Source organism: Salmo salar, chromosome ssa28 (genome assembly GCF_905237065.1).
Source record: "Salmo salar chromosome ssa28, Ssal_v3.1, whole genome shotgun sequence".
NCBI lineage: Eukaryota > Metazoa > Chordata > Actinopteri > Salmoniformes > Salmonidae > Salmo > Salmo salar.
This window is the reverse complement of record NC_059469.1, coordinates 28,402,632-28,419,168: the sequence shown is the minus strand read 5'-3', so window position 1 is coordinate 28,419,168 and position 16,537 is coordinate 28,402,632. Positions and strand designations below refer to the sequence as shown.

Sequence of the window (16,537 nt, the reverse complement as noted above, 5' to 3'; positions counted from 1 at the left end):
ACTAATTGAGTGTATGTAACCTTCTGACCCACTGGGAATGTGATGAATGAAATACAAGCTGAAATAAATAATTCTCTCTACTATTATTCTGATATTTCACATTCTTAAAATAAAGTGGTGATCCTAACTGACCTAAGACAGGGAATTTTTACTAGGATTAAATGTCAGGAATTGTGAAAAACTGAGTTTAAATGTATTTGGCTAAGGTGTATGTAAACTTCCGACTTCAACTGTATATCTCTTCTATGCTCGCTTCGAGGCAAGCAACACTGAACCATGGTTAACATTCACAAGGTCGCAGGGCCAGACGGATTACTCAGAGAATGCGCTGACTTGCCGGCAAGTGTCTTCACTGACATTTCCAACCTCTCTCTAACCCAGTCTGTAATACCTACATGTTTTTAACATAGTCCCTGTGGCGACGAACGCCAAGGTAACCAGTCTAAATGACTACCGCCCCATAGCACTCACGTCTTTAGCCATGAAATGCTTTGAAAGGTTGGTCATGGCTCACGTCAACACCATCAACCCAGAAACTTTGGACCCACTCCAATTCGCATACCGCCCAAACAGATCCACAGATGACGCAATCTCTATTGCACTCCACACGGCACTTTCCCACCATGAGAAAAGGAACACCTACGTGAGAATGCTGTTCATTAACTACAGCTTAGCGTTGAACACCATAGTGACATCAAAGCTCATCACCAAGCTCATCATCAAGCTCGTCATCCAAGCTCATCATGCACCTTCCTCTGCAACTGGATCCTGGACTTCCTGACGGGCCGCCCGCAGGTGGTGAGAGTCCCCCCCTGTACTCCTTGTTCACCCGAGACTGCGTGGCCACACATGAATCCAACACCATCATTAAGTGCCGAAGACACGACGATGGTAGGGCTGATCACCGACGACGAGACAGCCTATAGGAAGGAGGTCAGAGACCTGGCACTGTGGTGCCAGGACAACAACCTCTCCCTTAACGTGGGCAAGACAAAGATGCTTATCATGGACTACAGGAAACAGAGGGCCGAACATGCCGCCATACATATCGACGGGGCTGTAGTGGAGCGGGTCGAGAGCTTCAAGTTCCTCGGTGTCCACATCACTAAGGACCTATCATGGTCCAAACACACTAATACAGTCGTGAAGAGGGCATGACACCGCCTATACCCCCTGAAAAAGTTATACAGCTGCAGCATTGAGAGGATCTTGACTGGTAAGTGCTCAGCAGCCGACCGCAAGGCGTTACAGAGGGTAGTGCGTATGGCCCAGTACATCACTGCCATCCAGGACCTGTATACCAGGCGATGTCAGAGGAAGACCTTAAAAATTGTCAAAGACTCCAGCCACCCAAGTCATAGACTGTTCTCTCTGCTACCGCACGGCAAGGGGTACCTAAGCGCCAAGTCTGGGACCAAAAGGCACCTGAACAGCTTTTACCCCCAAGCCATAAGGCTGCTGAACAGTTAACAAAATGGCTACCCTGACTATTTACATTGACACCCTTTATTATTTCTTTATTTATCTTAATTGTTTTGCACTGACTCTCCTGCACCTGCTCTATGCACACTCACTAGACTCTACCCACACACTCACACATACTACTGTACACTGACACTCCAACATACACACACAATACATACGCTCACACACAAGCATATTGACACCACACACACACACACACACACACACACACACACACACACACACACACACACACACACACACACACACACACACACACACACACACACACACACACACTGCTGCTACTGTTTATTATATATCCTGATTGCCTAGGGGTCACTTTTACCCCTACCCACATGTACTGTATTACCTCAATTACCTCGTACCCCTGCACATTGACTTGGTAACGGAACTCCTTGTATATAGTCTCCTTATTTTATTGTGTTACTATTTCCTTTTTATTGAGAAAATGTTTCTTACTTTTTTTAAACTCTGCATTGCTGAGAATGGGCTCGTAAGCAAGCATTTCACTGTAAAGTCTACACCTGTTGTATTCAGCGCATGTGACCAATAAAATTTGATTCGATTTTCTGTTTAAAGAGATTGAACAGAATTTTAAAGGACAATTCCGCCACTTTATAACCAGTTATATGTTGTTATGCACTACTGTAAGATTTGATACACATTTTCTCATTGGCCTCTCTATGCCTCAAGCTCTGGCATCATGTAATTTTAATGAAGGCATTAATAATTCATGATTTGACTGAGTCACTACCTCTGGTCTCTTACGGGTTACATTGGACCATAACTGCATTCAAAAAGTTGATGCTGCAGTGAAAAAGTCTCACATTGAGGCCTTTATTAACTATTTGCACACCTTGCAGTGAGAAGATTATGCGTGGGGATGTATTGATATGTAACATCTACAGAGTAAATATCCAGTGTTGTGTATGAGTGATGTGAGACTCACCTTGAGGTAATCCCCCTCGTGGAGCAGGAAGTTAGTGGCCGTGACACGGATGCCCTTCCCTGCCTCCGTCTCAATGCGGTAAATGCACTCATGGTTATTGTCATAATTGGATGGGTAATTGGGTGATAGCAGAACCCCCTCGCTCCCAACGGTAGTGGCTCCACATTCAGCTAGGCAGAGCGAGAGAAAGTGAGAGCGAGAGAGTGAGAGAGAAAATAAGCAAGAGAGAGAGAGAGAATATGATATTAAGACATTTCATGGCAATCTGGGTTTAAAGTCAGAAAGAAATGTCTTGATTATCTTTAGAGAACTGTTATATTTCCCTACACACTAGACGCTGCTCATTCCAAACAACGAGAGAGAGAGAGAGAGAGAGAGAGAGAGAGAGAGAGAGAGAGAGAGAGAGAGAGAGAGAGAGAGAAAAGACCTGTGAGAGAAGTCATATCTGTCTGTTATGAATCTGAATAGGGGCATTAAAGGAGCCGTTTAACCCTAAGAGAAGAGGTCACCACAAATGTTCAGCAGGTTGAACCCAGAATACTTCAGCAGCTGCGACCTGTTATCCACTGATGGGCCAATCAGATGTTTCCCCTGCTGGAATTTTGATGAATCTCCACAACAGAAACTTGAGGGGAATATGAATTAATGAACAGCTCTCTGCATTAAGTGTGTGTTGGTCACCAAGGCTCTGGGCTGTGCTGGGACTGGATGTCCTTGTAGTTAATATTCTGATGTTGTACCTCAGGTATAAAAGAAAATTCTGCCTGTAGACCTTGAGCCATGTGAGCTTAAACTCTAGTTCAGTTCTCGTGGGGTTATTGCCTAATTTTCTCTACTGAACTTTTTATGAGAAAACACATGGCTCTTTGTAGGGGATGACAAAATGACAGCCAGATCATTTGTGGTTTCTAACTCTGCCCTGGTTTCATGCTCTGCTTATAAAAGCATGCTTAACTGATAATAGGAAGCAGTTGAGTAATATTCTTGAGATTGTAAGTTAACCATTTGACAATATTCAGAAATGTAGGTAAATATGTAGGTAAATCAATCATTAGAAACTAGCTCATGTACTTGCATTATACTGTATGCTCAGTATAGCTCCTTCTCCTGCCGTTGGCAAAGTACAGTACAAGTTATTTCAAAGTACAAGTATTCTCAGTTTGTCCAAATGAAATGAAAGCATGTGTCCACCTACCCACACACCTTGGCAGGGCTCCACTCCAGACCCTCCGGCCTCCCCCCAGGCAGGTGATCTTGTGGTCCCCCTCCAAACGATAACCCGGGAAGCAGGAAAAAATGAGCGAGTCCCCCACCCCAAACTGGAACCCAACTCGCCGACTGTAGGCTGGCACTCCTGGATCTTCACAAGGCTCTAGGCTGTACTCTGTGGAATACACCAACATGTTTCCTAACCCTCAAACTGCTAACATATTTTAACGGGGGTCATTTTGACCCAAAGAAGAAACTATTGGAAAAAAGCAGCAATCAAAGCAAAATGTCAACTTCATTTAAATAATGTTATCTGGAAAACAAATGTACCAAAACAGACTTCTTTTTGCTAAAAAAAACAGTATCTAAATAAAATCCACATTAGTACTAAAATGCAGATTTACTATAATTTGATTGTAGTATCATTTAGTTTTTTTAAATTTTGAAATACATTTTTTCATATATGGCCCATGATGTGTGTGCCTTGTAACCTCTACAGCAGTGGTTCCCAAACTTTTTAATAGTCCTATACCCCTTCAAACATTCAACCTCCAGCTGCGTATCCCCTCTAGCACCAGGGTCAGCGCACTCTCAAAAGTAGATTTTGCCATCATTGTAAGCCTGCCACACACAAACTATACGATACATTTATTAAACATAAGAATAAGTGTGAGTTCTTGTCACAACCCGGCTCGTGGGAAGTGACAAAGAACTCTTATAGGACCAGGGCACAAATAATAATATAATAACAATCAATAATTTTGCTCTTTATTTAGCCATCTTACATATAATACTTTATTTGTTCATCAAAAATGGTGAATAACTCACCACAGGTTAATGAGAAGGGTGTGCTTGAAAGAATGAACATAACTCTGCAATGTTGGGTTGAATTGGAGAGTCTCAGTCTCAGTCCACCCACAGTCTGTGCCTGTATTTAGTTTTCATGCTAGTGAGGGCCGAGAATCCACTCTCACATAGGTACGTGGTTGCAAAGGGCATCAGTGTCTTAACAGCGCAATTTGCCAAGGCATGATACTCTGAGCGCAGCCCAATCCAGAAATCTGGCAGTGGCCTCTGATTAAATTCAATTTTCATAGAACCGCTTGTCGCAATTTCGATGAGGCTCTCTTATACAGATATTGGTAAGTGGACTGGAGGCAAGGCATGGAGGATAGTCCTTGTTAATGCAGATAGAGAAGAGCTCCAACTTCTTAATCATAGCCTCAATTTTGTCCCGCACATTGAATATAGTTGCGGAGAGTCCCTGCAATCCTAGATTCAGATCATTCAGGCGAGAAAAAACATCACCCAGATAGGCCAGTCGTGTGAGAAACTCATCATCATGCAAGCGGTCAGACAAGTGAAAATTATGGCCCCTTGATAACCAGCACACTTCTGTATGGTCGCTGCCCATATCATTGCATAGTGCAGAAAATACACAAGAGTTCAGGGGCCTTGCTTTAACAAAGTTAACAATTTTCACTGTAGTGTCCAAAACGTCTTTCAAGCTGTCAGGTATTCCCCTGGCAGCAGAGCCTCTCAGGGGATGCTGCAGTGTACCCAAGTGGCATCGGGAGCAACTGCTTGCACGCGCATTACCACTCCACTATGTCTCCCTGTCATGGCTTTTGCGCCATCAGTAGAGATGACAACACATCCTGACCACCAAAGTTAATTTGATGTCACAAAGCTGTCCAGTACTTAAAAAATATCCTCTCCTGTTGTCCTTGTTTCCAGTGGTTTGCAGAAGAGGATGTCTTCCTTAATTGACCCCCCATAAACGTAAAAGACATATAGCAGGAGCTGTGCCCGCCACGTCTGTTGACTCATCCAGCTGTAACGCATAGAATTCACCGGCTTGTATGCAAAGCAGTAATTGTTTCAAAACATCTCCTGCCATGTCACTGATGCTTCATGAAACAGTATTGTTTGATGAAGGCATTGTCTGTATAGTTTTTTTGGCCTTTTCCCCTAGTATTGTCCCAGCCATATCGGCGGCAGCAGGAAGAATTAAGTCCTCCACAATAGTATGAGGCTTGCCTGTGCTAGCCACTCGGTAGCTCACCATATAAGAAACTTCTAGCCCCTTCTTATTAATGGTATCTGCTGCTTTTATACATGTCTTACTACTCGAAAGTTGTCTTAATTCTCGCTCAAAAAACTCCCGTGGCTTATTTTTCAAATTGGCATGTTTTGTTTCTAAATGTTTGCGCAAGAGTGAAGGTTTCATCGAGTTGTGAGATATTACTTTTGCACATCTTATAACACACTGTGGCTAAGGAAAGGCACTACTCCCAATATAAGTGAACCCCAAATCAATGTAGTTCTCATCATATTTGCACCTCTTCGATGGTCCAACGTCCCGGTCTGTTCTTCGGTGCTTTCCCGGGTAAGCGGGCAGTAGCTCTTTGGCTGCATAAGATTCACAACTGTTAGTGTCCATGCTAGCTGTGCTAACAACAAATGTAGAATTACTGATGCTAGCATTGGATGTACTCGTGGAAGCAGAAGAACTTGTGTCGTCGACAGGTGCAGGTAGTACTGCTGGTAGTAGCAGTACTACTGGTATGTGTCTCTATGGACGCGGGCCTTACTTTTTTTTTACCCTTTATCCATTTTCAAGCAAACAGAATGAGCAACAGCTACGTTTGGCTACATACGGACCGTTAGTGGGATTCCCGCGAGAGAGTAATGGTTAATATGATTAGATGTTAATTATTTGGCTAGGCTACCTGTATTTGACATTGTGTTGTTATTTTGCTGAACATTAGATGGTTTATTTTTATTTTTGGCAGTGAAACGAGGCTACTCAGGTGAGAAAAAAACCTCACCCAAATGTATAGCCCCGTTGGAAAATCTAAATGGATTGTTTGAAAATGTTTATATTTTTATAAATATTATTATTCTAGTAAAAAAAATAAAAAGAATTATCACATTTTTATTTGGCATATTCCCAGTTTGGGAATACCTGCTCTACAGGATCGGTCCCCCCCGCGGGACAGTTGAGATATCGTAGTCTAATGTGCTTAGCATGAAGTTTTACAGTAAGTAACAAGAACATTACTCAGGACATATCTGATATAGGCAGAAAGCTTAAATTCTTGTTAATCTAACTGCACTGTCCAATTTACAGTAGTTATCACAGTGAAAGAATACCATGCTATTGTTTAAGGAGAGTACACAGTTATGAACTTGAAAATGTATCAATAAACCAATTAGGCACATTTGGGCAGACTTGATACAACATTTTGAACAGAAATGCAATGGTTCATTGGATCAGTGTAAAACTTTGCTCATACACTGATACCATCTAGTGGCCAAAATCGAAATTGCGCCTAACCTAGAATAATACATTGTGACCTTTCGCTTGCATTTCAAAGATGAAGGAAAAAAAAGCATGTTTTTTTCTTTGTATTATCTTTTACCAGATCTAATGTGTTATATTCTCCTACATTAATTTCACATTTACACAAACTTCAAAGTGTTTCCTTTCAAATGGTATCAAGAATATGTATATTCTTGCTTCAAGTCCTGAGCTACAGTACAGGCAGCTAGATTTGGGTATGTTATTTTGGCCGAAAATTTTAAAAAGGGTCCGATCCTTAAGAGGTTTTTAGAAAAGTACAATGTGTGATGATATGCAGTTGCGTTATCAAGACGTGTTGGGCCTCTCCCCACACAAACATACTAATTGTTTGGTACTAGCATAGCTAAGAAGTCAGTGGTGATGAGTTTTGGCGGAGTATACCTCCAACTTCATTGAGTCATAAGAGTCTTAAATGAATACCTTGTAGCCTACCTATGTTTGTCCTGTGTTAAGGCGTTATTTTCTTTGGGTGCTGCGATCCATATTTTGGGATTAAAATAACATTTTAAGCGACCTCCGCCAAGGGAGCAGATAACAGATAAGGAGCAACCCGTCATTGCACGGAATATTTACTAGTTTTGTCAGGGGATGCATAAAGGTACTTTTTTTTAAATCAAAAACTATGGATGCCAACTCCCACTGACAACAATCAAGAGAAGCACAGGTATAAAGTAAGCATGACATAATTGATAGTTCTTAAAGTAGTGCATGTTTGAAGTCACTAACTTTATTGGAAAACAGTGGATTCATTTAGTCACATTGAATGACGTTTTTACCAAAACTACGGATTGCAGCACCCAAAGAAAATAACGACTTTACACAGGACAAACATAGGTACGATTTAAAGAATGGAAATTTTTACAAGTATCGTCTGATGTCACTCCGCCAAAACTAATCGACACAATTACCATTACAATTACATATGGTGGAGCTGAGAATGCTCAGCTAGCATGAACATTGCTTGCTAACCATGCTATCCTTTGTCCCTTCAAATACTGCTGCGTGTGTTTTGTAATCAAAGTCTGGTCAGTACAAGGGTCTTGTTTGATTCCGGAGCTTCAAAGCATGTATCGAAATTGCTGATGCCTCAATCTCATCTACAGTGTTTTAAGCAAAATGGTGCGCAAGCATCAGAACGCTCAGCAAGGCAAACGCAGTGTTTCATTGGAAATGAATGTACTTCTGGTGTACCAAAATGCAAAACATTGTGATTGTGGCCTAAGCAGCTAACTTCTGCTGAGTTCACATGCAAGAAGGAACTAGGAATCTCTGAAATGTTAAAATTGCTAACTGGTTGTAGATATACACACTGCTGCGTTTTGTAACGCTTCCGCAGAAGTACGTCATCAATGATGTCCAATGCTTCGTTTTATCACATGCTTTTTCAAATCGTGTGTTGCAAAATGCGAGATCCCACTGATTTAGCCTTGGTTCTGGTCCTTTCTTTGAGTCCAAGCAGATTTCAAACACTAACTTCTACTGACCATCATACTTACAAATATATACTGCTCAAAAAAATAAAGGGAAAAATTAAACAACACAATGTAACTCCAAGTCAATCAAACTTCTGTGAAATCAAACTGTCCACTTAGGAAGCAACACTGATTGACTATAAATTTCACATGCTGTTGTGCAAATGGAATAGACAACAGGTGGAAACTATAGGCAATTAGCAAGACACCCCCAATAAAGGAGTGATTCTGCAGGTGGGGACCACAGACCACTTCTCAGTTCCAGTTCCCGCACTGCCAGAGCCCTGCAAAATGACCTCCATCAGGCCACAAATGTGCATGTGTCTGCTCAAACGGTCAGAAACAGACTCCATGAGGTTGGTATGAGGGCCCGACGTCCACAGGTGGGGGTTGTGCTTACAGCCCAACACCGTGCAGGACGTTTGGCATTTGCCAGAGAACACCAAGATTGGCAAATTCGCCACAAGCGCCCTGTGCTCTTCACAGATGAAAGCAGGTTCACACTGAGCACGTGACAGACGTGATAGAGTCTGGAGACACCGTGGAGAACGTTCTGCTGCCTGCAACATCCTCCAGCATGAACGGTTTGGCGGTGGGTCAGTCATGGTGTGGGGTGGCATTTCTTTGGGGGGCCGCACAGCCCTCTATGTGCTCGCCAGAGGTAGCCTGACTGCCATTAGGTACCGAGATGAGATCCTCAGACCCCTTGTGAGACCATATTGCTGGTGCGGTTGGCCCTGGGTTCCTCCTAATGCAAGACAATGCTAGACCTCATGTGGCTGGAGTGTGTCAGCAGTTCCTGCAAGAGGAAGGCATTGATGCTATGGACTGGCCCGCCCGTTCCCCAGACCTGAATCCAATTGAGCACATCTGGGACATCATGTCTCGCTCCATCCACCAACGCCACGTTGCACCACAGACTGTCCAGGAGTTGGCGGATGCTTTAGTCCAGGTCTGGGAGGAGATCCCTCAGGAGACCCTCCGCCACCTCATCAGGAGCATGCCCAGGCATTGTAGGGAGGTCATACAGGCACGTGGAGGCCACACACACTACTGAGCCTCATTTTGACTTGTTTTATGGACATTACATCAAAGTTGGATCAGCCTGTAGTGTGGTTTTCCACTTTAATTTTGAGTGTGACTCCAAATCCAGACCTCCATGGGTTGATAAATTGGATTTCCATTGATTATTTTTGTGTGATTTTGTTGTCAGCACATTGAACTATGTGAAGATAAAAGTATTTAATAAGATTATTTCATTCATTCAGATCTAGGATGTGTTATTTTAGTGTTCCCTTTATTTTTTTGAGCAGTGTATATAGCTAGGATTTTGCACAGTTTCACTTGACCGGTAGTTTAGAAGGTAGAGTAGGGAACTATGGAACATTCAGGGACGTAAGGGTATGAGGTCGAATTCCGTTGAAGGCACACTGTTTTGAAAATGGTTTTATGTGAAACCACACTTTCTGCACTGTTGTTCAAATCATTTGTTTAATTTTGTTGAACATCCAAAATAATGCCAGTTTTTGAAAAATAGTAAACATGAAGGCAAAAAATGGAAGCATGATGTGAACCTGACTCTCCAACTGTTTATAGGCTACTGAAATTAACGATTTACTGCTGCGCCATAGAATTATGATGAAAACACTGGAGAAATAAACATCTATCTGATGTTCACACACTGCTATTTATTGCTGACCAGCAGATGTCACTAATGAGTATTGCGATAACAGAAAACGAAGCTCCGAGTAATGAACTGTTTTTCAGCACAATTTGGGGAAACTACGGAGCCTTCAGAAAGCCTCGGTTTCCCATCACTAGTAATAATTAGAATTATTTCTTTTGAAATGTTAGTATTACCTCTGTTTGGTAAAAGCCAACCTGTCCTGTTCTCTACTCACCACCAATGTGAACTGGCTCCTACTTTGAGCTCACCGGTGAAGACCACAGCTTTACGCTTCGATCACACCGACAGCATCATTGCATTTTGGTACACCAGAAGTACATTAATTTCCAATGGAACACTGCATTTGCCTTGCAGCATTGCCTTGCAGAGGCAGTTGCAGTACGTTCTACGTGATGTATATGTTGGATTTATCAAACTGGATGTGTAGACGACTTGACAGAAATGGTAGCAGAAGGTGAATGTTGAACTTTTGTTACACACATACAGTACCCAGATGATGCTGCGTAACATTATGTGTAAAGATGCTGTCGGTGTGATCGAGGCGTTAGGCACGCCTCTCATTATTAGGTTTTTCCCGTTTCTCTGAGGTGTTGTCATTGTTTATTGGAAATGTTCATGTTTATGCTAATAATGTATTTTTTTTCATAAACGTGTTAAGTAAAGTTAAGTAAAGTGCCCGTTCCATGATCTTGCCATCACGGTTGACAACTCCCTTGTGTCCTCCTCCCAGAGTGCTAAGAACCTTGGCGTGATCCTGGACAACACCCTGTCGTTCTCCACTAACATCAAGGCGGTGACCCGATCCTGTAGGTTCATGCTCTACAACATTCGCAGAGTACGACCCTGCCTCACACAGGAAGCGGCGCAGGTCCTAATCCAGGCACTTGTCATCTCCCGTCTGGATTACTGCAACTCGCTGTTGGCTGGGCTCCCTGCCTGTGCCATTAAACCCCTACAACTCATCCAGAACGCCGCAGCCCGTCTGGTGTTCAACCTTCCCAAGTTCTCTCACGTCACCCCGCTCCTCCGCTCTCTCCACTGGCTTCCAGTTGAAGCTCGCATCCGCTACAAGACCATGGTGATTGCCTACGGAGCTGTGAAGGGAACGGCACCTCCATACCTTCAGGCTCTGATCAGGCCCTACACCCAAACAAGGGCACTGCGTTCATCCACCACTGGCCTGCTGGCCCCCTACCTCTGAGGAAGCACAGTTCCCGCTCAGCCCAGTCAAAACTGTTCGCTGCTCTGGCACCCCAATGGTGTAACAAGCTCCCTCACGACGCCAGGACAGCTGAGTCAATCACCACCTTCCGGAGACACCTGAAACCCCACCTCTTTAAGGAATACCTAGGATAGGATAAAGTAATCCTTCTACCCCCCCCCTAAAAGATTTAGATGCACTATTGTAAAGTGGTTGTTCCACTGGATATCATAAGGTGAATGCACCATTTTGTAAGTCGCTCTGGATAAGAGCGTCTGCTAAATGACTTAAATGTAATGTAAATGTAAATGTAAGTATTGACCACTGGAATGTTCATTGGGTAATTGCAATAAATTTAAAGTGTGTTATCATTGTTCTGTGAGAATTTACCTGTGTAAAGGTATAAATGATTTATCCCTGGTAATGGGGTTATTATTTAGGATTCCCTAATCCTCATGCAGGGCTGTTTGTCTAGGTAACATGCTGTTACTATAGCTCTGCCATACTCAGATGTTTATGGGCATTTTGCCCTGTGTTTGAAGTGCTTTTGTCTTTGTACTCGAGTCGGGTTGTTATATTATTGGCAGAGCAAGTTTATTATTTTGCAACCAAGTTTGAAGGCCCAATGCAGCCATTTTTATCTCAATATCAAATAGTTTCTGGGTAACAGTTAAGTAACTTACTGTGATAGTTTTCCATTAAAATGGTAAAAAAAAAAAAAAGTATTTTACCAGAAAACGACACAATTTCTCAAGTAAGACATTTGCTAGGACTGTCTAGGAGTGGTCTGAGTGGGGAGGGGAAGGGCGCAAAAGCAATGCATTAACCACAGAGTGGATCAATCCATGAATGGAGGAGACTAATGGGAGGGATATTTACAATACAGTGCATTCAGAAAGTATTCAGACCCTTCCCCTTTTTCCACATTTTGTTATATTACAGCCTTATTCTAAAATGTATTAAATTAATTTATTTCCTCATCATTCTACACACAATACCCCATAATGACGAAGCGAAAATAGGTATTTACATTTACATTGAAAATGTATATATATATATATATAAAAACGTATTTACATAAGTATTCAGACCCTTTGCTATGAGACTCGAAATTGAGTTCAGGTGCATCCTGTTTCCATTGATCATCCTTGAGATGTTTCTAAAACTTGATTGGAGTCACCTGCGGTAAATTGAATTGACAGGACATGATTTGGAAAGGCACAATCCTGTCTATATAAAGTCCCACAGTTGACAGTGCATGTCAGTGCATGTCAGAGCAAAAACCAAGCCATGAGGTCGAAGGAATTGTCTGTAGAGCTCTGAGACACAATTGTGTCGAGGCACAGATCTGAGGAAGGGTACCAAAACAATTCTGCAGCATTGAAGGACCCCAAGAACGCAGTGGCCTCCATCATTCTTAAATGGAAGAAGTTTGGAACCACCAAGACTACCTAGAGCTGGCCACAAAGCCAAACTGAGTAATCAGGGGAGAAGGGCCTTGGTCAGGGAGGTGACTAAGAACCCGATGGTCACTCTGACAGAGCTCCAGAGGTCCTCTGTGGAGATGGGAGAACCTTCCAGAAGGACAACCATCTCTGCAGCACTCTACCAATCAGGCCTTTATGGTAGAGTGGCTAGACCAAAGCGACTCCTCAGTAAAAGGCACATGACTCTCAGACCATGAGAAACAAGATTCTCTGGTCTGATGGAACCAAGAGTCAACTCTTTGGACTGAGTGCCAAGCGTCACGTCTGGAGGAAACCTTGCACCATCCCTACAGTGAAGCATGGTGGTGGCAGCATCATGCTGTGGGGATGTTTTTCAGCAGCAAGGACAGGGAGACTAGTCAGGATTGAGGGAAAGATGAACAGAGAAAAGAACAGAGAGATCCTTGATGAAAACCTGCTCCAGAGCGCTCAGTACCTCAGGACGCAGGAGTGGCTTCGGGACAAGTCTCTGAATGTGCATGAGTGGCCCAGCCAGAACCTGGACTTGAACCTGATCAAAATCTCCAGAGAGACCTGAAAATAGCTGTGCAGCGACGCTCCCTATCCAACCTCACAGAGCTTGAAAGGATCTGCAGAGAAGAATGGGAGAAACAAATACAGGTGTGCCAAGCTTGTAGCGTCATACCCAAGAACACTCAAAGTTGTAATCACTGCCAAAGGTACTTCAACAAAGTACTGAGTAAAGGGTCTGAATACTTATGTAAATGTAATATTTCCGTTTTTTTTTCCTAATACATTTACCAAAAAAATAAAAAAATAAACTGTTTTTGCTTTGTCATTATGGGGTTTTGCGTGTAGATTGATGAGGGGAAAAAACTATTTAATCCATTTTAGAATAAGGCTGTAACATAACAAAATGTGGAAAAAGTCAAGGGATCTGAATACTTTCCGAATGCACTGTAACCTGAAAACTATCTGTCATTGGCAAAGAGGTTCAGAAATCTTATTATTATTGGTCGATTCACTTATACCACCCGATGATGTCACCAGGCAAGCCAAAACTCCACCCATGCAAAACCTGCTGTTTAGAAGGTCATGTGTAGATTGTATTTCCAACCAGCAACTATCAAAAATAACACTGATCACATTTTTATTACACTTTTACAGTGTTAGTTTCATCAGCTGTTGTACACATATGAAACAAAACACCGCCTTTAAGTATTTTTGTCATGTTTGAAGTTTGTATATCTTTGTAGATACAACTCTTCTCCATCACCTGCACTATAAATAAATACAAACTATTTCAGTATTTGATCTACTGACGTCTCAAATGTTACTGCTTCACATTGACTTAATAGTCGGCGGGGTTCTCGATCCATTTTTCATCAAAAACAGTGTTCTAATCACCAGTGGTGGAAAAAGTACCCAATTGTCATACTTGAGTAAAAGTAAAGATAACTTAATAGAAAATGACAAAAGTGAAAGTCACCCAGTAAAATTCTACTTGAGTAAATGTCTAAAAGTATTTGGTTTAAAATATACTTAAGTATCAAAAGTAAATGGAATTACTAAAATATACTGAAGTATCAAAAGTAAAAGTATAAATCATTTCAAATTCTTTATATTAAGCAAACCAGACAGCACCAACATTCCAACATCATTTACAAATGAAGCATCTGTGTTTAGTGAGTCCGCCAGATCAGAGGCTGAAGGGATGACCAGGGATGTTCTGTTGATAAGTGCATGAAAGTGCAGTCCTGCTAAGCATTCCAAATGTAACAAGTACTTTTGGGTGTCAGGGAAAATGTATGGAGTAAAAAATGCAATATTTTCTTAAGGAATGTAGTAAAGTAAAAGTAGTCAAAAATATAAATAATAAAGTAAAGTACAGTTACCCCAACAAAAAAAACTCAAGTAGTACTTTAAAGTATTTTTTACTTAAGTACTTTACACCAATGTTAATCACTGCAGTGACCTCATATCTTTGAAACTACATGAAAGGAACTCTTAAAATCTATCCGCAACAACTGATCACCCTTTATACACAATACGTGACACCCACCTGAGAAGGACATGTTGAAACCTTCATAGGACATGGAGAAGTCGGAGACAAAGCGGAGTTGGGCGCTAAAGTTTCCAAACAGGCCGGCCTTGATGGAGGGGGGCAGGACAGAGCCAGTGAGCCTGGCCACGGGTTCCGTGAAGCTGCCATCCTCTGTGATGAGCAGGTAATCATGGGAGTCCTCCAGGTGGAACGTATGGAAGAGCAGCTGCACTCCTGGAGAGTTTCAGATAAGATTAGGCCTCCCTAAGTCACACATCAAAAACCCTGTCTCCACGTCACACCAGCCCTAAGGGAGGGCTGGGGCTTAATGTTAATGAGAATATAGAGACTCATCATTCAAATGGGGTGCTGTAGGGCCAGTCACAGCGGATTTTACTCACTCAGTTGCTGCAACAAATTATTGGTTGGTACTTACATTAGACAGCTATTCATGAGGCTTACCTTTGCCATGAGACACCTCTATTGTCCATGTGCAGTTCAATGAGTTTGGGTAGAAATCAGGGAACCCAGGGGAGAGTATGGTTCCTTTTTTACCAAAGATATAACCACCACACAACGCTAAGGGAAACAAAATGAAACATCATGAATGAGGCATCGTTTTTTGAACTCCCATATTTTGAGAACTTTGAGGACTGAACATTTCCATTATTAAAGGGCAACTCCGCTACTTTTCAATCTCATATTCATTATCTCCAACACCAAACCAGTGTCTACATATGTCTACATAGGACGTTTCTATGATCTGTGGTTAAAAATATATAAAAAGGTCCTAAAAAATGCTTCTCTGTGATATCACAGGGTAGGATAAAAAAAATTTTAAATGTTGGTTTTCAAATCTGCAACGTGTTTCTAGCCAGAGGGAGGATATTTTCTTGCTCCCCACGTCACTGAGAATCTCATGTTTGAAAATCACAGTTTTTAAAATGTTTAAACCTTTTATGATGTCATTGGGTATAACATTTTAACGTTTTTTTTTCTCACAAAATTTAGAAATCCGCTGTTTTCACATACACTACCACTCAAAAGTTTGGGGTCACTTAGAAATGTCCTTGTTTTTGAAAGAAAAGCAAAACACCAGTCTCAACGTCAACAGTGAAGAGATGACTCCGGGATGCTGGCCTTCTAGGCAGAGTTCCTCTGTCCAGTGTCTGTGTTCTTTTGCCCATCTTAATCTTTTCTTTTTATTGGCCAGTCTGAGATATGGCTGTTCATTTCCAACTCTGCCTAGAATGCCAGCATCCCGGAGTTGCCTCTTCACTGTTGACGTTGAGACTGGTGTTTTGCGGGTACTATTTAATGAAGCTGCCATTTGAGGACTTGTGAGGTGTCTGTTTCTCAAACTAGACACTCTAATGTACTTGTCCTCTTGCTCAGTTGTGCACCGGGGCCTCCCACTCCTCTTTCTATTATGGTTAGAGCCAGTTTGCGCTGTTCTGTGAAAGGATTAGTACACAGCATTGTACGAGATCTTCAGTTTCTTTGCAATTTCTCACATGGAATAGCCTTCATTTCTCAGAACAACAAATAGACTGATGAATTTCAGAAGAACGTTCTTTATTTCTAGCCATTTTGAGCCTGTAATCGAACCCACAAACGCTGATGCTTCAGATTCTCAACTAGTCTAAAGAAGGCCAGTTTTATTGCTTCTTTA

The 16,537-nt window shown here is 42.1% G+C and overlaps 1 protein-coding gene across 1 annotated transcript in view; it reads right to left on the bottom strand.

Annotated features, from left to right (window-relative positions):
• LOC106589815 (CUB and sushi domain-containing protein 1) overlaps positions 1 to 16,537 on the bottom strand; it is a 517,802-nt gene that overhangs the window by 165,130 nt on the left and 336,135 nt on the right. The window contains exons 19-22 of the mRNA XM_014180185.2: positions 15,328 to 15,444; positions 14,884 to 15,099; positions 3,633 to 3,821; positions 2,438 to 2,607 (exon numbers count right to left, since the gene is read on the bottom strand). Of these exons, the coding sequence (XP_014035660.2) occupies positions 2,438 to 2,607; positions 3,633 to 3,821; positions 14,884 to 15,099; positions 15,328 to 15,444 (692 nt within the window). The remainder of the gene's footprint in view (positions 1 to 2,437; positions 2,608 to 3,632; positions 3,822 to 14,883; positions 15,100 to 15,327; positions 15,445 to 16,537) is intronic.